The sequence below is a fragment of the Rhea pennata genome, chromosome 5 (assembly GCF_028389875.1).
Source record: "Rhea pennata isolate bPtePen1 chromosome 5, bPtePen1.pri, whole genome shotgun sequence".
Classification (NCBI taxonomy): domain Eukaryota; kingdom Metazoa; phylum Chordata; class Aves; order Rheiformes; family Rheidae; genus Rhea; species Rhea pennata.
Genome location: NC_084667.1, coordinates 35339572 through 35367461, shown reverse-complemented (window position 1 = coordinate 35367461; position 27890 = coordinate 35339572). Strand labels below are relative to the sequence as shown.

The window sequence follows — 27890 nt, the reverse complement described above, 5'->3', positions numbered from 1 at the left end:
ATAATTTGAAAGAGGAAAAAGACTACCTCTCTAAAGCAATAGTGGAGAGAATATACACCCTTCTGTATGGTCTCTTGCAAACCAGACTCTGGCATATGCAATAGATACAACTGCTAATCAAAATAAAATTGAAAAAAAAGTATGATATTGCAAACAGTATGCATGCTCATTTAAAGAACCAATGTCTTTGGCCTAATCTAACTAAATACTTTCATCTTTTCTAGTAGTCTGCCCAGAACAGATAAACACACAAACCTTCTTGTACTGCACCAGCTGACGTCAGCAGTCGCTTAGAAACAGTGTTTGGTGCAAAAGTGGTAGTACCGAAACTATATTTACAATTGAAAAAGAATGACAGTATGCAGGGTTCACCGTAGCTTCAGGAAAAGGCTTACAAAATTAAACAAAAACCACAAAACATCTTATATAAAATCTTTTCATTTGGATTTTCAAATAAATGTTGATATGCTTAAATACCTTGCAGCGATTGCCCTACCATGAGTCATACTAATTTATTTTTCCATATTTTTAATGGTACAGTTTCCCCCATTCCCCCCCCCCCCCCACACACACACACCAAAGTCATCAGTTTTGGAATGCAAACTTAGAGCTTCTTTTGCTTCTGTTTAATCTGTAAACAGAAATTCAAATCCAGTAACAACTTCATTGGGAAACTGTTTACAAAGACAAAGCCCTGTTGTTCCCACAGCAGGAAACAAAAGATCTCACAAAACAACCTGCAGCAGTTACTAATATTTCCTGATATTAATTTTAAACAGTCAAATGTTTAACATGTCTACCATATAAGGAACTTAATGTTTTAGCTGAAGTAACTCAGGACAAAAATTACTTTGATTAACTTCAAAAATAAGCAACTTAAAAGTGCAGAGCTACAAAGCTGTTTCCCAGTTTATCAAATAAATGTTTGATTTTACCACTAGAGGATTTTGATTTTTACCGCCAGAAAAACATTTTATAAAGTTTATAGCCATTTCCAAATTATAAAACACTTAAATTTAAAATTTCCAAAACAGATGCCAGCTGTTCTCCTTACTTTTAATTTCTGTGAAAAGTTCAGCTATTCTTTAGATTAATTTTAAAGGAAATACATTTCACTTGTATTGAAATTACATATAGTATGTTATGGCAATATGCTTTGGCACAAACTCTTGAAAACTGAGAGCAAGGCACAGGTTTGTTACACATGGCAATCTATTGAAATTGAAAAAAACTTTGCATATTTTATACATGTTAAAAATTGTTGTTAAAGTTGAATGGCAGATTTAAATATTACACTTGTAGTGGAAGTTCTCCACCTTCAGGCTATAGAAATAAACAGTTTTCCTTAAAGCTGAACCTAATAGGGACCCCTGTGCGCTGTAACGTTAACAATTGCAACAGAGTCCGTACCTCCTGCGCTCACTGCTTTCTCCCACTGGCTCTAAGAAAACATTAATAAAAAAGCTAGAACTAGAATGGCCTAGAAAAGGCCACTGCAGAGAAAACAACTGAAGAATACGAGTCAATATTACCCCTCCTCCTCCCCACCAAAAAAAGAATGTTTATTTTCATATTCTTTTGATATTTTTCTGAGATGAAACCTTATATTTGACAATACTCACTTTCAGTCCTTAGCTTTAGTTTCTCTGACACAGAAAGTCATATATATATTTATTACAGGTTTCTTTGCTATATCCAGCACCAATTCAAAAATTGCACAGGCAGGGATTGCTCAATCTCCCTCTTCCTTTAGGCCAACATAAAAATTACTATAAATTTCAAAAGGATTGCTGGCACACATACTATATAAAGTGGAAGCAATCACAGTCAGAAACAGACACACAGCCCCTTACCCCTCTCTCCCCAATATCCACCATTCATATGTAAAACAGAAAAACCACCTGAAAAACAGTAACCAGGTATAATCCACACTTTCACATACCTGGAATTCAATATTTGAAACAGTCTTACACAGTTCATTCCCAGCTCTCTAAAACTGAAACAGCAGCAAGTAACATCAAGTTGATATGAAGCAGATAATAGATGGTTTCATTCATCTCATAGTATTTTCCTGCTACTGGGAATGGGACAAAGCCACTCCTATGATTCCAACGTATCTCTGTGGAAAATTGTCTCTGGACTACATCCAGAAGTCATTTGCGGCAAGAATAGCCATTTGATCCAAAACTGAAAAATTCTGAGAGCAGTCAAAGGTCTTAACCCAAGTAGTTTATCTGGAAGTTGAGCAGAGAGATCTGAAGAAAGAAGTGGCTTTATTGAATTTGTCAGAGCCACTCTTGTTGATTCTGTTATAGTTCAGAAATTGCTTCAGCTTGCTTTCTGACTTATATCCCTGCACCTGGACAATGCATGTCAATAGATTGTTTTCCAGGATTCTGAATTTTCTTCCCATCACACCTCCCACCATGACAACTGAGAACTGATTTGCCAGATTTCTGATACCACTGGGAAATAAAACATCAATTTTCTGCTATTGTAGCTGGAAATAACCAAGGTGCTGTAGAGAACAACTGCCTTCCAACTGTTCTATACTTGGACAATTTTTGAGGGGATGGAAAAGGAGTTCAACAGTGCTTCGATGGGCAGCACCATCAGAAGATTCTATTGTCCAAGGATAAATCTCCCTGTGCAACTGGTAAACCTCCTATGCAAAGACATTGAGAAGCCACTTGGATATCTTTTAAATGTAATCTGTGATAAGAAGTAGAGATCCAGAAGCAAATACCCGAATTCTGCCTTTACACAGACTGACAGAGAATCTATCAGTCAATACACTAAGCATACACTTGCAGACTCCTAAGTTAGAATCATGCTTCTACAGTACCAACTTGATACCTTATAAGGAAGTAAGACTTACTGAGAAACTGAGGTGAGCAGCTATTCATTTTTTTTAATTGTTGTTCTGATATCTGGTCTTGGGAAACAGCAGAGTTTTGAATAAGTGCCTTCTTCAAAAAAGTTAACTAATTACGTTAAAAAAGAAACTCGCTGCTGAAATACCTAACACTCAAAATCTAAGCATATATGCCACATCACCTGCTAGCAAAATAAGAACTTTAAGATACAATGACAAACATACATCATTCACACATAAGTTACTTTTCTTAAGAGGAAAAAAATACCTTGGAATATCAGAAAAAGTCTGTGGAAAAAGTGGGCATCATACTTTTATTAATAAAACTTTCCTCTCTGGCCATTCTGAGAAAAGAAATTCAGTAAATTTGCATCCTTTCCCTAGGAAGCAACTTTCTTTGCTACATCCTTATCTTTGATCTCCATTTTACTATTTAGGGCTCCAAAAAATAGGTTGTGACCTACTCTTCTAATTCTTGATACATACAACATAAAATAAAAATGACACCGCTTGCTTTTATGTCCAGCAACAGCAGTGAAGCATGCTAAGTCAAAAATTGTTCAAAGGCCGCCTCGAAACAATGGCCATTGCCCATCTTAATCAGTAGACTAATTTGGTTACAAACAAGAAGTTGCAGTCTACTGCAAGAGCTCATAGCATAAACAAGCTGGCCAATAAGAGAGACAGTATTTCATTTATCTTGGAATCATCAACACTAACTGGTTAAAGACTGAAGAACAGTAAACTAAGTCTTATAAAATGATAGGAAATACACTGTCACTTTGCACTGTATAGAAACTCATCTTTCTAAAACATTAAGAAAGTATCTCAGTGGCGAATATCAGAAAAGCAAATGTGCTTTTTTAGAAAAAGGGGTAAACAGTTCTTTGAAAAGCACAATTGAGGAAATCCTTGTAACTTGTGTCTTATGACTAGATTCCCTAGCAACTTAGAGGTGCAAGCTGTAAATGGCCCATTTTCCTACTTAGGTACTCATTCCCTCTTCTTGTGTGGCTTCTTCTGCCTTTCTCTTAATGAGGGTACTAGAATGCTCTCCTCTTCCTGACTTCAGATTTTCATGAAATTTACAGGAAATTTATTATTCAAGATCACTATTCTCTGTCAAAGTTCACTGAAATAGTGCAAAAGATAGAGGGATGATTACCCGACAAAAAGGTACCCTGAAACAAACAGTATATGTGATAGTGTGCACCTATACACATGCAGGCATGCTCATATATCAGTATGTATATAATTTAGTAGTGACAAAACTCTCACAAAGGTATTTATGAATATTTACAAAATGTTAGGCCATAAGTTAATAGAGCATTATACTGTCAGTAAACCTCTAGAGGTATCTCCAGTTCAAAAAGATAGAATAGCCACCTTAAGTCACAAGGAAAAACCTAGATTTCTGTGTTAAGGGTATAAAAATTGCTTTAAAATTAAAAACATTTGACAAATGAGATGATGTCTTTTATTAGTACTTAACAGGAAGATAAAATAGAAGATAGAAAATGACCTCTTACAAGCTTTTTGTCTTGTCAGGTAGTCATTTACATAGCTAACAGATACTTTATCTTCTTGAAATGACTGTACTTCCAAGATGTAGTCCAAATTCAGCTCTGAAGATTAAAGAAAAAACAAATATCTAAAGAAAACTCAGTCTTGAGCTTCTAAAATGAGCTGATTAAGACCAGAAAAAGCTACTTAGAAAAAAAGGCTCGCTCATTTACAGAATGGAAGAGTTGAAATAAATTGATTTACTCTTCAATCAACAATAATTCATATCAATGCTCCAAAAAGTAAGCGAGACTAAAACATATTATAAACACTGTAAGACTGACTCACGCTATTAAGATTCTAACTCTCACTATCACACTTGCACAGTCCTAATTGCCTCAGGATACAGAAAATAAGCTCCTACGTTTGCAAACCAGAAAATGCAGTTTCTCAGTATGTATAAATGGTTATTAAAAATGGCTACAACTGATTAAACAACGGAGCATACATACACTTTAAACAGATCATAAAACTAATCAGAATACTATGCAACGTTTTAAATGTTAAATGATAAAAGCTGTAAGTTAAGAAATTAAGCTGTACATTTCAAAGGTTTTGGCAGGTATTTTTAACACTAATGATAGTTTTGCTAATTTTAAAAATGTTCTGTAGCTAGTTTGAAGTTATAAGATTTCAGTGTGAACATACACGCCATTTTACAATATTTAAATGCACCATAACAAGTCAGTGATTAGATCCACAAATCCAAGAATGGAGTGGACAAATACAAACATCTTACGGACATTTTACATCTTACTCTTGAGTGAAACACTTGAGAGACTATGAAATCACTTCTGCTTCATGTATGTTTGGGACCCACAGATAGCAAGGTAATCTTTACATTTCCAACCCCCCACAAGACTGTAACTGAGCAAAAAAATGAATACAAATCAGTGCACAGTACATTTGCATGGGGAACAAAAGCTTTTAACATATAAGGAAGAGAATTTTTTGACTGGAGACTGCTAGATAATGCTGCGTACAGAGGAAAGCAGGAAAGCTCAGATTAAAATTACTTAGTCTGGGCTTGATTTGATTCTTTGCCTTAATGCATTTAAAGAAAACCACATTTCACAGAACACTTCTGACAGTTCACCAGCCACAACAGAGTTTTGGCAAGTATTTAGGTATCATAGGCTACTTCTCCAACAGTTTAATTAATCTAAAAAATTAATGGCAGAACAAAAATCAACAAAAACTATCCAGTCATATTCACCCAATTTTATGAGTGAATTGCACAGTATGCTACAAGCTGTCTCAGTTACAGTGTCAGCAGTATTAGATATAGCTGTTTTAAAACTATAGTCACTACATCGCTTTTCTGAAAATGACAGAGTCATTACACCTTTCTGCAGTCATTATAATGGATGACTGCTAAGGACACTAAGGCTCTTAAAAAGTGGCTCCCCAAATTTCTTGATCAATTAATAATTGCCCTCTACCATTTCTAATATTTTCAATTAAAAAAATTTTGTTCTAACCAGAACAAATTTTCTAGTACATTTCTGACAGCAAGCTTTATTTATTTAAGCTTTACAGGCAAAAGGTTAGAAACGACAGCCACAGGAGGACCCTGCACATTCTTCATAATTCACACAGAACTGTGAAGAATAGCTTATCTTGAACTTTGTTATGTGTTATCTATTTGTCAGCAACAAATAGATAAAGCCTTAAGCATTTCTAAACTCTCATTTTGACATTATCAGAAAAAGCCTTTTGACACCATCTTCTGGCTAGGCATAATTGGTATGGAAGATTGAAAAAAAAATTATTGATTACTTTAGCCTGTTTATTCAACTTATACTACATCAAAATTGATTCACCTGAAATAACACTTCAGTGTTACTAAGCAAGCTTAAAGCTTGCTTTTTGTTATCCAGGCTTGTTTCTTCGTTATGTAATTAAAGCTCTCTCTCAAGTTTATCATTCTTTTCAATTTCCTCCAACATCTCCTGTGTTTTAGAGTTTAATCTGACACATTCATAAAGTAAGTACTTTTGTTAATATTTTGATTTAAAAAATGCAAACTTAATCAAGGGCAGATTTCTGCTTCATCTTCTTGAACATTATGTAAAAAAAAATTTAAATCAAATTAGGTGATCATAAACTCTCCTTTGTAGCAGAAAATCATTAATAGTTGCACAATAAAGGATTCGATATTTCAGATTCCATGAAAGAGTAAAGAAAAAAAAGGAAATTTCAAAGTGGCAGGACTGCAAGTGTTTTTACAAGATTTCATCTCTGAGCACAAACATCTAGCATAAGGCAAGACAACACTCAAAGTTTGCAGTAGAAGCAGATATCTGAAGTCATTTGTGTGTATTTATCAATAAATGAATTATTTTAAAGCTGAAATAGGAAGAAAGGTGCATCTGCCTCCATCTCTCCATGAAGAAATTATCTCTCCAGGAAAGAACATGCAAGTAAACACCTCTACACAGTAAACCTGCCACAGACTGACTATAAAAGGAATAAGTGACTCGTGATTGGACTGCACAATTCCAAATTATAGACTATTATAAACCTGATAGGTCCCATGACTTTGTTCCTGCCAGCTTCTATTTGTCTCAAAGTTCATTCCAAGCTTGAACCATTAATATGAAACAGTGTTTTGGTCACATTTTCCTTTTTCTTTCTGCCATATACCTGAATTTTGGCAACAAGGAAATTAAGAGCCAAGGAGGATTACTGCAAGCAGTTAGACTGAAGTTTCCTTACTCTAACAATTTACTTTATTGGAAGCTTCAACTATCTGCAAAATGGGCCGAAACATAATCAAAATACCTAAAAGCATCAATGATGGACTGCTGTCCTTCCTGACTCACTGTAAGAGGGCCTCTTCTTCAACATTCTAGGATAATAGCTTTTTTCCATTACCATGTTACTGTAGATTGAAGTACAATGGATAGTCGAAAGTAGAGGACTCACAATAATATTGTTACAATTTTACAATGTTTTCATTTTATTTTACTCTCTTTGAAAATAATTAAGAATTTTCAAATGTAACAGTATTTCACTGCTTTAGCACTGTTTTAATTGAAAACCCAATATTCAGGAAGTATCTGATTTGCATGTGTTCTTTACCAGTTCATTCTGGACCCACACATGTATATAGTATGATTCTTTTACCATATAATCTTAAATTAATATTCAAAAGATCTCTCTGCCCTATTTACTGTGCAAGTCTTTACCTCAAACATCTAAAGTAGACCTTTCAATTGAAGGACTTTGTGAAAACATTGTATATAATATTAGACACTGCACATTTGGTATCCAGCTGACTGAAATTTGTTGAACTGCTTAATATTTTATATTTTTAAGTACCTGCTTGCCATATTGCAGCTAACCAATATTGAAGTATTCTGTTCTTCTTTCTTTTCACAGAATCATAGAATCAGTAGGGTTGGAAGGAACCTCTGGAAATCATCTAGTCCAACCTCCCTGCTCCAGCCGGGTCACCTAGAGCATGTTGGACAGGATTGCATCCAGGCAGGCCTTGAATATCTCCAGAGAGGGAGACTCCACCACCTCTCTGGGCAACCTGTTCCAGGGCCCTGTCACTCTCACAGGGAAGAAATTCCTCCTCACGCTCAGGCGGAACTTCCTGTGCTTCAATTTCTGCCCATTGCCTCTTGTCCTTTTGCATGGCATCACCCAGCTCTCACAGCCGTTCCTCATAGGCAGGTGCTCCAGCCCTCTGAGCATCTTCGTAGCGCTGCGCTGGACTCTCTCCAGTAGCTCCATGTCTCTCTTGTAGTGGGGAGCCCAGAACTGGACACAGTGCTTGAGATGAGGCCTCCCCAGGGCTGAGGAGAGGGGCAGGATCACCTCCCTCGACCTCCTGGCAACACTCTTCCCAATGCACCCCAGGATACCATTGGCCTTCCTGGCCACAAGGGCACATTGCTGCCTCATGGTCAACTTGTCATTCACCAGCACTCCCAGGTCTTTCTCTGCAGAGCTGCTTTCCAGAGGGTCAGTCCCAGGAGGTTCCTCTCCACGCAACTCTCCAGTCTGTCCAGGTCTCTCGGAATGGCAGCACAGCCCTTGAATGGATCAGCCACTCCTCCCAGCTTGGTATCATCAGCAAACTTGCTGAGGAGGCACTCCGTCCCCTCATCCAGGTCATGGATACAGAAGTTGAACAGGATGGGACCCAGGTCTGAGCCCTGGGGAACTCCGCTAGCCACAGGCTTCCAGCTAGACTCTGCCCCACTGATGACGGCCCTCTGAGCTCTGCCTTTCAGCCAGTTCTCAATCCACCTCACTGTCCACTCGCCTAACCCACACTTCCTGAGCTTCTCTAGAAGGATGTTATGGGAGACAGTGTCAAAAGCCTTGCTGAAGTCAAGGTACACAGCATCCACTGCTCTCCCGTCATCTACCCAGCCAGTCATTCCATCATAGAAGGCTATCAGGTTGGTTAAGCAGGATTTCCCCTTGGTGAATCCATGCTCACTACTCCAGATCATCTTCTCTTCCTCCATATGCCTGGAGATGACATCCAGAATGAGCTGTTCCATCCTCTTTCCAGGGATGGAGGTGAGGCTGACCAGCCTGTAGTTCCCTGGGTCCTCCTTCTTGCCCTTTTTGAAGACTGGAGTGACATTGTCTTTCTTCCAGTCCTCGGGCACCTCTCCAGTCCTCCAGGACCTTTCCAAGATGATGGAGAGCAGCCTGGCAACAACATCCGCCAGCTCCCTCAGTACCCGTGGGTGCATCCCATCCAGGCCCATGGATTTGTGAACGTCAAGCTTGCTCAGAAGGTATCCTGTCCCCCTCAACCAAAGGAAAGTCTTCCTTTCTCCAGACTTTCTCCCTCATGTCCAGGCTCTGGGGTTCCTGAGGGCTGCCCTTAGCAGTGAAGACTGAAGCAAGGAAGGCATTCAGTACAACTCTGCCTTCTCTGTACCCTTCGTCACCAGGGCCCCCGCCCCATTCAGTAGCGGGCCCACATTTTCCCTAGTCTTCCTCTTGCTACGGATGTATTGGAAGAAGTCCTTCCTGTTGTCCTTGACATCCCTTGCCAGACTCAATTCCAGCTGGGCCTTAGCCTTCCTTGCAGCATCTCTACATACTCTGGCTGCATTCCTATAATTCTCTCAAGTAGCCTGTCCCCTCTTTCCACATTCTGTGTGCTTTCTTCTTCTGTCTGAGTTTTGCCAGGAGCTCCTTGCTCATCCATGCAGGTCTTCTGCCCCCTTTGCTGGACTTCCTCCAAGCTCAAGAGCCATGCCTTCCAAGGAGAAGGAAATGATGCTTGAATACTCACCAGCTCTCCTGGACCCTCCTTCCTTCTAGGGCCTTAACCCACGAGATTCCACCAATTAGGTCTCTGAAGAGCCCAAAGTCCACTCTCCTGAAGTCCAGGGTTGCAATCCTGCTTATTGCCTTACTTCTTTCCTGCAGGATCCTGAACTCCACTATCTCATGGTCACTGCAGCCAACGCTGCCCCCAACCTTCACATCTCCAACCAGTCCTCCTTTGTTGATTAGGACAAGGTCCAGCAGGACACCCTTCCTCGTAGGCTCCTCCACCATTTGTGACAAGAAGTTATCACTGATGCACTGCAGGAGCCTCCTGGACTGTCTGTGCCTTGCTGTGCTGTCTTTCCAGCAGGTATCAGGGTGGCTGAAGTCTCCCATGAGAACCATGGCCTGTGATCGTGAGGCTACCTCCAGCTGTCTGTAGAAGGTCTCATTGACTTCCTCTTCCTGGTCAGGTGGCCTGTAGTAGACACCCACAACAGTGTCCACAGTGTTAGCCTGCCCTTTGATCTTCACCCATCAGCTCTCAGCTGCCTCCTCCTCCTCCGTCCCTAGGCAGAGCTCGATGCATTCCAGTTGCTCTCTCACATGAAGAGCAACTCCACTGCCTCGCCTTCCTGGCCTGTCTTTCCTAAAAAGCACATAGTCATCCATGACAGCATTCCAGTCATGCGAGCTATCCCAAACATTGAATATGTCTCAGGTTACCTGTAGGTATTGCCCTACATAAATGGCAAATTACTGGACATAGACTCATGAAATCACTTGATCTGATAACACCACAATCTCCATTTTACTGCTAGGAATTAAAAGGATAAAGATTAAAGACAAAATTCACACTGATTTCAGATTTCCACATCCTATTTTTCAACACTTAGGTTACCTGTTTATCAGCCTTATAAATTTAAATTTCAAAGTCATCAACTTCAATACTAAGACTTCATAAATTGCAATTGAGCTAAACATGAATGCACATCAAATAAAGCACATACCAAATGGTGGACACACGTGATGACATATATTAGTGAGGCTAGACAAATCAAACATATTTATTTATTACCATCACCAGATACGGTTGTTCTTTCTTTAGAATGGCATCCAAGCGCTTTAGCCATAAAAAACAAACAAACAAAAACAAAAAATCCACAAAACCCCAAACCCAATCCTTCATGAAAAGATTAGTAAGAATCCTGCAGAAATATCTCAGGCTGGGTAGGCAGTGATTACAATTTGGAATGCAGTCTGAGTTACCAGCTAACCATAGATGATAGTCTAGGACAACATGAAAAATGCTCCCTAAAATACAAGATGTTAAATGCCACAGCCAAGTTAATCTATCATAAATGTGCAGAAACCTAGAATACCAAGTGCAATCTTTCCAAAGCTTGTATTCACTTTTTTTAATAGCTTTGCATATAAATTTCAGATACTGACACAACTCTAGCTTTTGATTTGATTTTTTTTAACAAGAAAACATGATTTGAAATGGAAAAAATCCAAATTAATCTGATAATCCCAATCTTAATTAAAATATTTCAAAAATCCTAACTTTTTAAGCTTCACACAGGAATATGCATGTATTTTGTATTTACCTTGACACTTCAAAAAGTTTAGCTTGTAACTATGCACTATAAAAGTAAACTGCTAAGCTCTAAGTTTATTCATCTCTTTGACTGTATTAGATACTTTTATTTTTTTAAAGTAAAAATGCAACGACAAATATACTTGGTTTAATCTATTGGTCACTGTATAATTTTTTCCTAAAAAAATAATTTAGCTAGCTATAAGCTCTTTTACAATGTATTAAACCAGTTACTGTAAATTTGTTTATAGTTTTGAAATTAAATGTAGAATAAATCATTATTTTCTGAGATAAAACACATAACTGCTTTCAACATGACCTAGTTTATATTAGTGGCTAGGTAACCACTGGATGTTACTGAATTTTAATCATATATATGAAAGTCTTCAGAAAAAGATCTGTTATTTTGGAGGTTACACCTCAATATTCATTTTGAAAACCATGTTTTAATAAATAACACTTTAGAATACACACAAATACTTCAACATAATTGCTAAAAAGGTGGTAATGTATGAAGTGATGGTGAAACTTACACAGAACTTTATTCTGATAAATAGGGTGAGCATTTTTGCATAGATAAGAAAAATTCTGTTGTACATCTTTCAGAATCAAGCACAATTACCAAATTCTTTGTAAAGGTAGGCTGGAGAGTTTAAATACTTCCAGTTTAGAAAAAGTAATATTTTGCAAATTCTCATGATCACTGTAGCCACAGCCACAACATAATAGTTTGAGAAGCAGCCAGACTCTTCCTTTGTAACAGTCAAGTTCAGCTTGCAACACTATCAAAAATAAAAGAACTGTAAGCTAATTGCTAGCAAGTATGACGCAAGCGGTTTCCTTGGTAACGGCCCAAGTTGCTGAAGTGCCTGATCCAGCATTTCCTCATCTGTTTGCACTCACACCAGCAGTCTGACAATGTAGTCACTGCATCCTGTTTCACTCAACAGCCAGCGAAACATACTACAGTTAACCCTTGACTAACATCTTTACAGTTAACTTATCATATCTACAAATCAACACTTATAGCAATATTGTATGTAGGTATTTTTAATTTTATTACATATTTGCAATAACTGTGTATGGCAGTCTTTTTAATCAAAAAGAAAAGGATGCATAAGAGCACTTAGAATACAAAACCCATATATTCCAAAACATAATCAAAACAAAAATCCATGTAAACTATAAAGTATCTGCCATAAATAAAACTTTAGACATCTTCAGATTCTATATAAAACAGCTGAATAGCAGTACCTTTGTACTTTATAATTCCAGATTTTTTCTGATCTTACACAGTACTAAAATTGATTAGATACAAACATCAAGAGGATTTATGAAACTACTTCTCATTCACATAAAATAGATGTGTTCATAAATAAATCAAGAACATATCTTAAGAAGTTATAACAAAAAAGTTACTGTATCTACCGAGACCACATTTTTAACCTAAAAAAAGAACAGAAAGAGTGTGGCTCTCATCATCAGTGAATTATCTTTCACAGGAAGTTCTGATTCTAGAGAACAGTATTGGCAACTAAATCACACATGTTAATCAAAATATGTATGTGCTGATCTTTCTTATAATACGTTATACAAAAAGCTTTAGATGATTTGGGGGCATGGGGGGGATGTTATTGTTAAATGTTAATTTGATTTTAGCCATTTCAGGACATGAATAAAAATGAAAAACTTTTTCCAGTACAGACTTTTTGCATTCTGACATCAATGCTCATCCAATGCAAACATAACTGCTTTCTGTAGTATGGACTAATCATGGGGCATAAACAAGCAAAAAGGCAAGATTAAAAAGTCTGATACTTAACATAAAAACTCTGGGTAAGGCTTCACCAAGGAAAAATACACATGCAGTTTAGTGATGAAAATGTCTCCCATCTAGCTGATCTCTACAGAGCAATTTTAAGTGGGAAATCCCCAAACATTCTAGAGCAGACAAAGTGACAGCCAGCCATACAGACTTGTCATAGCAGTTTCCTGACCACTAAAGGGAAGGAGATATTGAAAAGGTGAACATGCAGGAAGGAGATCAATTGGTGACTTATTTTTACTATTTCTTTCACAAAGTCTTACTCATTCAGGAAACTTACGTTCATATCAAGTTTGAACTGCTCTAAAAGGAGCTCTAAAACAGTCCTGATATTCTTTCAAATACATCATGGATTCTCCAGTTTCTTGAGACCTTCATGCTGAAATTTAGTATCTTAATTTATCCATGGTCTAAAAAACAAAATACCAATTGTCAATCCAAAACACTCAAGGGTACAAATGAGTAGTGTGAAATAAAACCCCAAAGAACAGCACGCAAGTATGCACTGGCAGCTATACTTACCTAGTAAACAAGAAACAAAAAAGGATACTATGTTTACATGATATAATCAATGCTCTAGTTTAGTTAGCAATTAACTACTTGTTAGCATTTCGGTGATTTTTTTTCCTCTAAATGGAGGCGTTTCAATCAGTAGACTTTTCTACTCTGTTAGTATAGTTTTCCACTGCATTGCTTTTTGGATTCTTCCCAAATACCCTCAGTCCCCTCTGTTCCACTTTTGCAGTATAGTATGGCAGGCAGGAATGGCAACCAAGGCAGAAGGAAACTTGCAGCAACAGGGAGAAAGTGTCTATTGGTGAAGAAAAATTTCCTCAGTTGAACAGAAAAACAGCTAGAAAAAATACATAGGAAGTAGTCTGGCACCTGATTATTGAAATTCCAAGGAGATCAAAGAGTTGCAGGAAAGAAGAGACAATGATAGGTAGGAAAGCTGTGATGATACAAAGTATGCTGAGTAACTTGTGTGGGAGGAAAGCAGTCCAGCAGAGACCAGTGAGACTTAGGTTGTTGGGTTACTCTGGGATCCAAATACTTCCCGTCCCAACTCTACTCAACTATGGATCAGGGAGTCCTGAGAAAACCTCTTCTCCAATCTGTGAATTGTTGATAGCAATTTCCTTCTCTTTGTTCTCTAACATGGTTTTTGTGGTGCTTTGCCATGTGATGACTTCTGGTATGCAGATCAAGGCTCAGACAGATTATCCAAAACTAGAATAGACAATGGTTGCTAAGGAGGTCTTTGATAAAATTATTTTTTATATATCTGGACTAGAACCAAGAAGTGGATGAACGTCCACAGACAAGTTCTATTAGAAAGCATTAAAAATGCTCACATCTAAATATGAACATACGCATCAAATGACCTAACATTTTAATTATTTAACTGAGGTATAGCAAGACCATCTTATATAGAGGGATAGCCTCTACGCAAGGCTTGAAAGTCTATCCAAATATCAATGATTAAATGTCCTTTCCCAACAGTCAGAATTGCTGTCTGCTTTATTAAAAAAAAAAAAATCTACTAAGGAATCTGCTAGTTACTCACTTCTTCTCCAGCTCTACCTCTTGGTATACTCTGACTGGCATACAAAGAAGAAATTTAGCTCTGTGGACAGAGCTAAATGAACTCCCAAGTGACATGCATGTAAAGACACAGGCAAAAAACCACACTCTCCTTTTTGTCTAGGGCTTTTCTTGGCTTACTCCTCTTCATGAAATCTGCAAGGCCACCACTGCAGAACATATAAAGAAGCACAGCAGAGCTGATAAGAAGGAAATACTGACCTAGCACGTCTGTTAGCTTCCCAGCTGTGTCCTGAGTCAAAGCCTTACTCAAATGGGAAATAAAGTTCAGATTCTTCCTCAGAAGTTCTGCAAAAGTCTATTTGCCCTGTGTAGGCAAATAAAGCTCAAGACAAGATGCTGTAAGCAGAATGAAATATTTCAATTAAATTCATATGAACTTCAGTAATACAAAGATCAGGCAAAGGGTTTTTTTTTACACGACTAATATTCCAGAAAGATACTTTTCAGGATACAAATTCTTCAGTGTTTTCCCATTGCTTTAAGTATGAGGGAGAAATGGAGCAAGACATTTCATATTTATTTTTGATGCACAGTTTATTCCCCATAATCATTAGCCAGCTATCTACTCTTGTTAATAAATACAGCACTGGAACTAGTAATCTCCCTTCCCAGTTGTTTACAATCAGAAAGTAATACCCCCAAAAAGCAAGATGGCTAAAGGCCTTAGTCTTCTTCAAGCAAAATAAAATAAAATGTAACTAGAAGACCTTTGCCCCCCTCCATCCAAGAAACAAACAGAATTTTTCTAAGCTTTTATAGTCTCTGTAGGTAGCAAAGAATAGGCTCCTAGCTACAAAAGAACCCAGACCTTACAAATAAATTTGCACAGATAACAGTTACATGCTTACGGAGAACAAAGCAGGTGAGCAAATGCCTTGCATCTAATATACAGAACTAAAAGAACAAAATGGAAAAAAAACAGAATTATAGTAATATATATACACACCAAGATAAATAATGAGATTTGTATGAGTATGTCAACAAGAAACGTACATATCTTTTCAAATGCAGTCTAGTTGTGTGTCTTTTTTCAGTAATGGACATTTATTTGGTATTCAAGCATGAGATACTAGAGACATTTTTGTTGTAAATGCTAAAGAAATATTTATTTTTTCCACTTTATAAATTGTAAAAATATTCTACAGAAGTAAGTTTTTAAAAACAGCAGCTTGGTTGATATGCTTCCAAAAAAGCAAAATATCACTTTTTCAGAGCATTTTTATATCTTTGGTGAAAGTTACTCATAATTTTGAATCCAATTATGTTACTGATCCTAATGCATAGAATGATAAAGATTACACTGTCAAGAAGAGATGTCAAAATTATTTTAAAATTAGAAACACCTAAGGATAGGAAAGGAGAAAGAAAAATGACATTTCAAAAGAGAAAGACAAGCAAGAAAGCAATTTACTATTTAATACTAACCTTCTGGAAATTTCTCTATCTTGCATTTTGAAGGCCCAAATAATTAAAGATGTGCCTAATAAGGCACCAATCCTGTCTGCCACTAGCTATGGTGGAAGGAACATAGCTTTAAGAATGTATTGCTTTGAGACTGTTAACACCTGCTCTAGAGACCTAAGGTTAAAAATTACATTAAGCTCTGACTTTTTGACAAGTGGAACTATAATCTCATTCATTAAACACTGTAAAACACATGTTCTTTTCCACTTGAAAGGTAAAATGCTGTGCTGACTCTTAAGTAGATTCCTACCAGGATACATGTTAAGGCAAGTACAGAAGACAAACTTCAGCAATGAGATTTTAACAGCATCTAGTCTTATATAAGGAAAATGACATTAACTATATACATTTACTACTTAAAGGAAAAGTCTTATAGGCCCACTGTTATACTGAATTTGCAGTTAATGTCAAGGTTATATCTCTATTTCTGTGATTCTATGATTTTATATGAAACATGGCATAAAATTTTACCAAAGTTGTAAGCTACTTTCTAAAACATAAAACAAAAACAAGCTGCTAGTTTAATATGTACAGATATAACATCAATTTCTATTTAAATTTGTCCTGAAGTTTTATCTTTAGCAATCTTAATAATGGGTTGCACAAATTTCATATGTAAGCATAGAGTTTTATTCAGTTTTAACAAGACTTGAGTTTGAAGTTTAGGATCTTCTAAATGGTTTCTGATTTCACTCTTCATAAGAATTTTTTTCCTTCACACAGGGACTGAAATACTACTTTCATCTTGAGAACATTTCACATAAGACTCTGAAATAACTGCCATTGTCTCAGAGGGCCCAGAAAAATAGGCTACTCTTAAAAGCAATAGCCAGCATTTATTTTTCATCTACACATCTAACACGACCTCTGTTCATCTACTCATGCTTTCTTACCTCTATCTTGACATCAAAGAAGGTCACCTGACAATCAATTTTTTTCAAGTTTCTCTAAAAATTTATTCTTCAGCACTGAATAAATATCTTCCAGTTATGAAAAATAAATAAGCCCACAATAAAAAGACAGGTCATTAACACAAAGGCTGTTTCAAAACCTTCTTTTTTAGACAAACTTTGAATTTCAACCAAAAGTTCCAATGGAAAAGTTAGATTTTCAAAATTACAATGAGCATGAAAAGGATCTTCCTATGGAAATTAAAGAAAAAAAAACTAATTAAAGGGTTTGTATCAGTACACATAACAAATTTACAGATGCTTGTAATTAAAATATTTCAACTGTGCTGTGTGAAAAAGACAAGTGAATGCCTAGACAAACATCTATGTTCTTAGTCAATTGAAATTCTCTCAATGCAAAGTTCATGCGAAACTTCCTCTGCAAGTATGTTTCAATGATCCGAAATAGATACTATTCCCCCTCAAAATGCAGGGTTGTTTAAAACAAGAACAGGAAGAGAATACACATGGGGTGGACAACAAAGATTTGTTTGTGTTTTCTTGCAGCGTATTTCATATCCTAACTCCGTCCTACACCGACATGTCAGGAAGAATAAGAGCCCTTCACGTAAATAATCTATGTATTTATCTAACCCAGGCTATAAGCAACAATGCATATTACATAAGCCTGTGTGGTTCAACGCATTTTTGCACAGATTCTCTCAATGGAAGCAGCATAACCCAGATCAACAGAGATCACTACCTAGGCAAAGTAAAGCCTGCTTCACAGACAGGCCTATTAGTCAAGTGGAAATATGTACTAATGTGGCTTTACTTCTTCCAATCTGAGCTGATTCATTCAGCGCCAGAGAAGACGGCACTTCACAGACAGAGCAGGATTTAAACGTTTTCAGTGTCCTAATCACACCTTCACGTTTGAACACAGATTTCTCTACTACTCACACGTAAGACCTCAGCTGCATGTATCTAAAAATATGGCTTAAATCAACTGAAATTGATGTGCAAATTACACAGGGAGTGTAATTCTAAGGGACTGAAAATGTATAAGACACTGTGGAATTGCAAGAATGTACATCAAAGAATCTGTTAGTGCATTTACACATTAGGCTGTATAGATGGCAAACCGAATGCAATTGAGGCTAGTACAGATATTAATGAAGAAAATAATCACTTAAGACTTCTCACAAATGCATTTTCTTTTTTAAGTTAGTATAATTAAAGCATAAGTATGACATCAAATTTTATTAAGTGTTGATGATGATCTATAAATACAAAGATCAATCCCTGCCCCAGAGAATGTTCACAGAAAGTCCTTTCTTGTCTATCCTTCCAAAAGTTAAAAGCTTAGCTTCCAAGATGATATCCACTTTTGTAGCACATACACACCATATGGTTCCTTGGCTACCATGCACCTTTCACATAAAAGATGACCACTGATCCTCAGATATCTCATCATCAACAATCAAACGCTGAAAAACAGTAACTGTATCAGCGATTTGCCTGAAAGGAAAGAAGTTGTTCTAAAGAGTCAAAAGTACTAGAAAAACTCACTGATACCCATTCTTAGAACCGTATTTCTTATCTAATATTTGTAACTTAGAGTACTCAGAAATATAGAATTCCTTTAAGAAAATCTGCCAGGCAGAAAGATAAAACTATATTCCTGAAGTAGCAAATAGCTATCACCTAACATTGTTTAGGAAATGAAACTGATCAGAAAATAATCTGTGACTGAATCTGTAACATTAAACTGACTTTCAAAAAAAAAAAAACAAAAAAGAAAAGACCTTTAGAGACACTAAAACTAAATGTAGGCCTTTAATTCTAGGCCACATTGGAACAGAAATCATGCTAAAGACGCAGCAAGTGTAGTATAACTATGGAGTCTAGTTTAAGAATGCCCTTTTAACACAATGGGAGCTAAACTAAAGGCTAAAAAGTGTTTAACCACATTAAAAGAAAATAGAACATGGCCAATAATTAAGTTAAAAGATGCATTCTAATACAAGGATCATACTGTCTATGCAGGGAGTCATAGCTAAACTGTTGTCTCAGTAAACTAATAAAATTTTCCTCTGCAAACCTTAAGTCTCACTCATTTCCAGAAGACTTTAGTCTATATTATGAACTCCTGCTGATAAAGCTATACTGACTTTAAATATAAATAGGCAGGTGTGACATAGGCTTGCTAGCAGAAGCACCTAACATTGGCACAATTGCTCCAGAGACAGAGAGGGGAGGAGAAGGGAGGTGGGAGGGAGGGGAAAAAGCACTGAGGCGGTTTTGCCATAATGAAAGTACTCACTTGAAATTAAACCACATATATTTTTCAGTTACTGTTAGCAGCATGAATATAGCTACACCAATGTACCTATACTGCTAATTCATACCAAAACTGCCTGGAACATTCCTCACAGAAGAAGCATGATCTCTCAAAAAAAGTATCAAGATCCAGAGCATCCAGATACAGTTTTATGTGGTATATTTCCTACCGTGTCTTAAGTATCTTACAAAAAAAGGAAATAATCTAAGGAAAGGATAATTTACATATTCCATAAAATAAGTTTTTATTTTTGTTTATCAAGGGAACAACAAATGGAACATCTGCTCCAAATATGCCTTTAACCTAATGAAGATATTTAAGTTTGCACAAAGGAGCGTTAAGGCTGGCAACCCAATACCGGGGAACAAAATTTAACAGAGTTACCATTCAATTAGTCATTCAGTTGGAAGTAACGGTCAGCTTTTTCCATTTCTCTTGTACGAAGTGAGATTAGCACTGGTAGTCAAAAAGATTGGGCAGTGCAGCATCAGACTTCATAAATAATGCAGTACCAAATAAACAGAGGCATATACAAAGATTAAACACCTGTGCCCTCTTCTGTCCCTCCCCCAGTAATTTTATGCTTGTTTCAAAGGAGCATGCTAAATTAAAAACTATGAAAACGTAGGGATGGCCCATGAGAAAAAGAGCACATCAAAGCACAGCCCAGGTCAACAGCTGCCTTTATTTTTTTATGAATTATGTCCTTTTCCAAAGTTGTATGATCCATTTTCAAGCATAAGACTGCTTCTGGAAACTATATTTTTAGTTTAACAGTCATTTAGTCATGCAGTCTCTTGCATTCCTGAAACACCTCATTTTCTTCACACTCATCAAAAACAGCCATGAAGTTAATTAGGTCTTTCTTAAGGACAAATCTCTGATCTGCTTTTTTCATACTTCCCCTTCCTAAACACCACCATCCATTAGCATAGGTCATGCTATCATGTGACTTCTCAGTATTGGTGATTCCTGTCTGTTTGGAAGACAAATTTTCTTTTGGCTCCACTGGATCCTTAAAGTTATTGACTCTTTTTATGCTTTGCTAGCATTCCCTAACACATTACAAAATCTGAACTGTCCAATCCAGGTCATTATCCTTTAATCTTTCATTCTTGCTCTTGGGGTGCGGAAAAGTCTCCTTTTTTATTAAAATATATTCTGTTGCATCTTTCTATCTTGCTAAGCATTTTTACTTTTTTCTCCAGTAAAAAGTCACATTGGAACTCAACTTCTTTTCCCCTTGACTCTCACCTAAAACTGTTTGTTCAGTTCTCTCTTTTCATAGTTTTATCCTAGAGAACATGGGTGATATCCCAACAAATTACTTTATAATCTTGGCCTCCTGTGGTTTGCTCTCCCTTCTCTTTCATAAACCAGAAGCTTCTCACCTGTTTTTCTCCACAAGTTTTTCTGTCTGTGATGGGAAAGACTACATTTTCCAATTTCCCTCTCTCTTATCCTTTTCTTTGCATAAAAGCATAAGATTTTTCCATCTTCAGCAAGTATTTTATGAGCACCAGACCCAATAGCTTCAAATGACTATACTATGTGATTGGCTTGAATGATAGTAAGGCTGCATAAAATTTTCACTTGTTAGGGGTCAGAAAACCAAAATAGGAGAGAAAAAAAAACTTTTAAAAATTCACTTCCTAACAAGCCAAATAAGGCACAGGCTTTAAGAGAAATTTTTTCACTTAGTTCTGTTATTTACTTATGGTATGAAATACTCGATTCCCAGGGTTCAGCTCATACTGCAGACTTGACCTCTATACAGACATCCTCTCCAGGGTTCCCCTTATGTTTCTACCATTTTTTTCATAAAATGCTAGAATTTGATGTCTTTGAAATTTCCCCCATAAGTCCATAATCGCTCATATTCAACTGGTTCAGCCAGTCAAGTTCAATTATTAAGATACTACCGGCAGGCATATACATACACACACATGGATTATGCTGGCAGATGACACTTTTCCTACCTGATCCCTTGTAACTTTTCTTTCCTATTTAACCTCACAGAACATACTGTTCACAAACCAGAGTCTGGACATATTCTCTTCCACTGTCCTTCTAGATACTTTCCTGTGAACTTTTTGTTCCTAATCTCTAAAATTTTCTTGCAGAAGTTTAAATGTCAGTCAAAGCTGAAAATTAGTACTTTATCTTGTTAGTTCCATTTGACACAGTTAACTATGCTGTCCTTGGAACCTTCTCCTCCATCAGCTTCTTCACTCCTATCCTACTGTTGCTCCTGTAATAAAATATTCTCAATCTCCCACCAGATTTCTCCAGCATTTCCACACAGTTGCTTATGATGTCCTTCATTTCTCCCTCTACATCTTATCTCCAGGTTGACCACACCTAGAGACACATTTAACCCCTTTGCTACACTGATAACTTACAAACATTTATTTTTGACCTATTTCTGTCCAAAACAAAACAAAAAATCAAGTTGTAGATATCTAAAAATCAGGTTAAGCTAAACTTAGCTAACAGAATTCCTAATTGTGTTCAGCCTCCCTAATAACATCCTTTGTCATCTTCTGTGAACTGCAGACGTTGTAAAAATACGTAACAACAGGCAGCTTCTGCACTAAAAAGCTTACAGCCAGAGTACTTAAGAATGCTGAAACACAGTTTGTTTCACAAATAGGAAGCAGGAACAGATATAGATTGTCTAAGCAAATTAAGAATTGCATTAATTTTGAGTTACATAAATATTTTAGAGTAATTGAGGCCTGATATGTCTAAGGTAATTCACAAAAGGTATAAAATAGCAAGGAATTGAAGTTGGGGAGATCTGGGGTTAATCTAATAGCTTAATCACATGACAATTCTTCCTATAATTAAGAGAGTGCAACATGAAAGTGTTATCCATGAAATATGTCAGCATTTCTACACATTTGAACAGTAAGTAAGTACAGTAGCTAGGAAAAACAAAAGGCTGCTATGTTTGCAGACTATTTGGGACACATACAAAAATCAGAAAGGCCTATTCTTTCTGCAAGGAAAAATAAGTATTTTAGAAAATTTTTTTTGACTCATCTAAGTTCCTGTGTACGATTTCCTACATATATTCTATCTCAGATACCTGTTGACCTATATGTTAAAGAAAAAAAAGTTTACTACATTATTTCTCAGGACATGGATTACTTACAAGAGCTGCAACATTGGCTAGAACCTTTTAGATTCCCATTCCTGAATTGGCTTCCACGGAGAAAAAGAAAAAGAAATAAAAATAGAGAGCTAATGGCCAATAAAGACAGATTCTTTCATACCAGTAGCAGATTAACATCCAGTTAACACATGTAATTAAAACTCTGTTTTATACAAAATTTGTGATACCAATCAATAAATACTGCAAGTATACTACTAATATGCAGCATCTCCCTAGGCCCAAGAGGAACACTGCAATAAGAACGCAAAAAGCATGTTCATGGCTGAAATTGTACAAATTTCAGTACGAAATGTAATACAGTAGAATTCAGAAAAGAAATAGCACTTCCTTGTAATTCTTAGTTTTAATTTTAGCCATATCACATTCTGATCTAGACACATTAGATATTTTCACAGTGGTGTTTAGATATACCTACATAAAAATGTAAACTTATAATACACTTTTCCCTCTCAGATTACACTGTTAACGATATGTACTGCAGAAAAAGCATAGATAGCAAGAAGCTGTAGACTGATGGCTAAAGCAGTGTGGATATCATACAACAGGTAAGAACAAAGGTAATTCAATTTACTAACTTTTCAGCATTATAGTTGCCATATCTGTCCAACTAAAGAAAGAGATGATTCAAGTGTTTAGCATACAGATTGCTCAAATCAGAAAGCATTTACAGGATCATGCTCATAGGGCCCATTTCTATCTCTACCCCAGACAACAGTGACATCTAATTCCAGTATGTGCACTACTGGTTCATATACATGGAAAAAAGCCAACCCAATATAATTATTCCCTCGTCGTATTTAACTAGACAGTCAGACATAATTTCAAATCAACAAGTAACTAAAAATTCATGGTCAATTCCCCTATTTTCCCCCGAGATTAACTCAAAGCTGTATCTATCTTTCTGTTTTCACTTGCTCCTGCTTGTAGAGGTTCAATTCACATTAACAACCACATAAAATACATCAAATATAATCACTATAGTAACTTAGCTCTCGTTTACCAAAATATCCATGCCCTACTGGACTTATAGCACATTCCCCGTATTGCACTGTATTCATTAACCTTGCTATGTCTAAACATTAATATTGAAAAAAAAAACCCTACATTTTTCTATGAAGATCTGCAAGACATGCAATCAATTTCTAAAGAAAATTAACATAATAAATGCTCCCTGAGGAGCAGTAAGTGCATACATTCCTTCTGTTTCAGGGAAACAATACAGAAAGATTTAATGTTTATTCAAATAAAGTTGCACACCAGATGTTTATTTCTCTCCTCATACACAAACAATTGACTTCTTACCAGCTCTACAATGTCTGATCTCTCTCCAAGACAGACAAGAAATCAAACAATTTAAACTGTATTATCCTTACAAAATTGCCCACAAACTATTGTATACAACATACATCTATGAAGCCCATTTAAACTTTAATAAAGTACAAGTATTTACTGTAAAGCACAATAGACTGCTAGGAAAATAGAGAACTTAAATCTCTTTCTTGTTTCTATTTACTTCTAGTGATAACGAAGATATCAAATACTGGATGTCTACCAAACAGTTGCATTTTATTATGAACATGTAAGATTTAAGTACACTCAGTAAAATCCATGTATTTACTTATGGTTGACATTTACGGTATTTCTTAAAGAACAGGCAATGCCTTAACTTGAAATATACACATGCTTTTAGGAAGTGAGATGACTATCAAAAGAAGCAGTCAGTAACTTGCATAAGAACAAATACCTTTTATCATCTAGAAAGGTTAATGAAAGCAGTTATCAAATTTGTTGATTTTTTTTTTATATCGCAGATGACTGCGAGACAAAAAGAGAGCATTTACTACCTAGAAGGGAGTAGAGAAAATAAGTTGTTATTATTATAATAGTCCTAAAATATCTCAATTAGTATTATAATATTTTGATAATTGTTTCTAGTATTAAATAATTTAAAAATTTATTGAATTAATTGTTTCAGCATATTTGCACTTTAATGTTTCAGGTTAAAAAAAAAATTACTGGTGGATTACTCTGAATTATAAATGCCGGGGAAGAAATGCTCGAGAACTACTCCACCGTTTCAGATTCACCTCATATTTCCTCAGAGCTATTTCATGGCCATCGTAAGAGGTGTATTACGGAATAAATGTTAACGCAGAACTAGAGAATTTCATTTAGAAACCATGAACGTCAACCACAACAGAAGGGGGATTCTGCAGAAATAAACGTGCAAGTGAACAGTTTCTGTGAAGTGATTATTAAAAACACTCCTCTTGTTCTCCCTCCTATAACGGGCTGATTATCCACTTCCAGCAGCCTCGGGCCAATTCCATCGGCAATACAAATTGGTGTTCCTGGAGTTCACGTGTAATTTCCCAAATATAAACAAACTCCACCCCACATGGGGGTTTGCACAACAAAAGCCAAGACTCATTGAAAAGTTTTCCACGAGGTAAAACCCAACAAAGTTCCATTCAAGAAAACTGAATGTTTCGGGCAACTTTCCAGACTCTACTGAACAGTTCTCTCTTCAGTAAGTAGAAGTTTCTTAAATCAAATCAACCGAAACTTAATGTTAACTTATTTAGAGTGAGGAAAAGAAGGATATACGGGAAAGAGAGAAAAAAAGAGACAGTAATCTGCAAGGTAGAAGGACAATCACCACTCAAACATCGCCAAAAATCGGTAAACAATATCCCTCAAAACTTAGTTTTTCTTTAGCACTTGGCAATCATTTTGTCGATAGAAAGTGGGAAGAAACAGAAGTGCCGTGCAGTTAGAGAGCTGAGGTTTCTTTCTCTTGTACAGTCTGCCAGAAGCGGAGGAGGTGGGCTTTGGAAAAGAAACAACCAAAATATAAAGTAGCTGATAGCCGAAGTGTTTTTTTTTTTTTTTTTTTTTTTTTTTTTTTTTTTTTTTAATGACTAAGACAACTTTAAAATTTTTAAGATCGTACGAATAGCGAGCTAGCACTCTGTCCTACTGCAAACGTATTATTACGACTTAGCTCCTATACAAAGTATAATACAGATTCCGCAGAACCAAGTTGAGGAACTAAAACACGTTAAGGAACTACCATATTCCTCTATTTCTTTAACGGGAGTTTGACAGTTAGCAGACATCCAGCACATATATATATATACAGAAGTTAGGAAAAGCAAGTCGCGCTTATTATTCCTCAGAAAATGTTTCTCCCTCCAGTTTTGGAGAAACCTACCTGCTCTCTGGAAATGCAAGGCAACGAAGGTCTCCTATACATTTTGCAGCTGCCATAATAGCTGGCCGAACTTTCCCCTAAGGATACGCAGCTAGATCTCCTTCTGGGTCTGATCACAGGCACTTTTTCCTCCACGCTGGGGAGCCGTGGGTGATGATGCTCGTGGTGCGCTCCTCGGCTCTGAGCCGAGAAGATGCCGCGCTCCCAGCCGCAGAGTGCCAAGAGGCAGCCTGCCACCCCGACCAAGCCGGCCAACAGCGGTCTGAACGCTGGGGGGAGAGAGTTAAGGCTGGTGAACGATACCAGCCAGACCAGGCTAGAGAAAACGAAAATCAGGAGACTCCGGCTCAGCTTCACGGATCTCTGCAGTAGGGTCAGCGCTGTCACCGAGCCCAGCATAGTCAAGAGCCTGCCTGCAACCGCCTGCAGCTCGGCGGGGTCCTGCGACTCCTCTTCGCGTCCCTCCGCAGGCAACAGCCACTGCAGCACCACGAAATCCCCCGAGAAACAGCAAACGGGTAGCGCCAGCAGCCACCAGCGAGTCGTGCCGCCGCCGTGTTCCCCGCGCTTGTCCCGGGCCAGGTGGCAGGTGAGGAAGAAGAAGGCACATGCGATGCTGAAGAGGGGGCTGAGGCAGCGGGACAGGCACAGCAGGGCGCGCAGCAGCCGGGGGCTTCGCCAGCTGCTCCCGTCTTGCTGGCCCCCGGGGCTGCCCCTGCCGTGAAAGGCCAGCAGCGAGAGGACGACTGCAACCAGGGCGCCCAGGCTGAGGAGAGTCCGCCAGGAGGAGGAGGCAGCGGCGGCGGGCAGCAGCAACAGAGAGAAGAAGCTTTTCGGGGGATCCTGCTTCAGGGGGGGCGCGCAGCTCTTCACGTAGCCGTTCCGCAGGTTATCCGGGCCGCTGCCTCCTCCGGGGAGAGCCAGAGGGGCAGCCGCCGCGCCGTCCGGCTGCTGGTAGTGCTGCGGGAGCTTGCTAGGTCCGTGGTGGGAGGCGGCCGCGGTGGCGGCTTCTCTCTCTTCCCTCATGGTGGTCGGGGAAGCACGAAGGGGGAGGACGGGGGAAAGGAGCGGGTGGCGCTAGCTCTCGCCCCGCCGTGTCTCTCTCATCTCCTCAGGAGAAAGGCACCAGGCTGAGCCGCGACTTCTGCCTCCTGGGGCGGCAGCGTCCAGAGCATGACGGGGAAAGAGGAAAAAAAGGTAAAAGTCTGTCTTTCTTTCTCTGTCTCGCTCCCCCCGCAAGCGGATCTAACGAGAGGGACTCGCTATCGCCTCCCAGCGCTCACCAGCGGCAATAGCTGCTGGCAAAACCCCGGCGGGGGTGGGAGCGCAGCGACGAACAGCCCTCAGTCAGGCCGTCCGCCCGCGCGCCCGCCCTGTCCTCGCGCAGCTGCGCACGGCGCGCGCCTGGGGAACGGTTGCGCGCTAACGGCCGCTCGCTAACGGTCGCTCCCTCCCAGCGCGTGAGGGGGTGGGGGAGCGAGGGGGAAGGGCGGGGCGGGCGCGTTCCTGCCGGGCGCACGCCGCCCTCGCGCGGGGCTCCCCAACGGCTGCGGGAGGGGGCGGGGGTGGAGGGGGAACGAGGCGTGAGGCGTCAGCCCCGGTGCTGCGCCGGCTCCTTCCCGCGCGCCACGCGCCTCCTCTGGCCCCGCCCCGCTCCCGAGGGCGGCCGTTAGAGGAGGGCCCCCCCGCAGCCCCGCCCGTTTAACGGCTCGCGCCGCGCCCCGGGGGAGCGGAGAAATGCTGGGCAGTGAGCAGCTTCGTATGTGTGTGAATATATTTATATAGAGAGGCTTAAAAAAAAAAAAAAAAAAAAAATGCTGGAGACCTGCGTGCTGGTGGCCGCCCCCGCGTTTGCGTCCTGTGAGCCCTGAGAGGCTGGAGCGCTCCTGAGCACTTCCCTGGCCGGCGCCGAACTTAGAGCAGCAGCATCTGAGCAGGAAAGCCGGGCCTTAAGGGGGCTTCCCCCCCAACACACCTTGGTCTTTGTTTTTTGTTTTGAGATACAACGGAAAAGTTGCTAATGTGTGCTTGAAGCAGCACATACGAAGGATCTCAAGGTATTTTCACTTTAAGGACCAT

General features: G+C 38.5%; 1 protein-coding gene across 1 annotated transcript in view; it reads right to left on the bottom strand.

The window, feature by feature from the left end:
* The window catches only part of PDE3B (phosphodiesterase 3B), an 89827-nt gene extending 62754 nt beyond the window's left edge, over nt 1-27073 (bottom strand). The window contains exon 1 of the mRNA XM_062577793.1: nt 25812-27073. Coding sequence (XP_062433777.1) covers nt 25812-26837 — 1026 coding nt within the window. The 5' untranslated portion in view covers nt 26838-27073. The remainder of the gene's footprint in view (nt 1-25811) is intronic.
* Between the last annotated feature and the right edge of the window lie 817 nt (nt 27074-27890).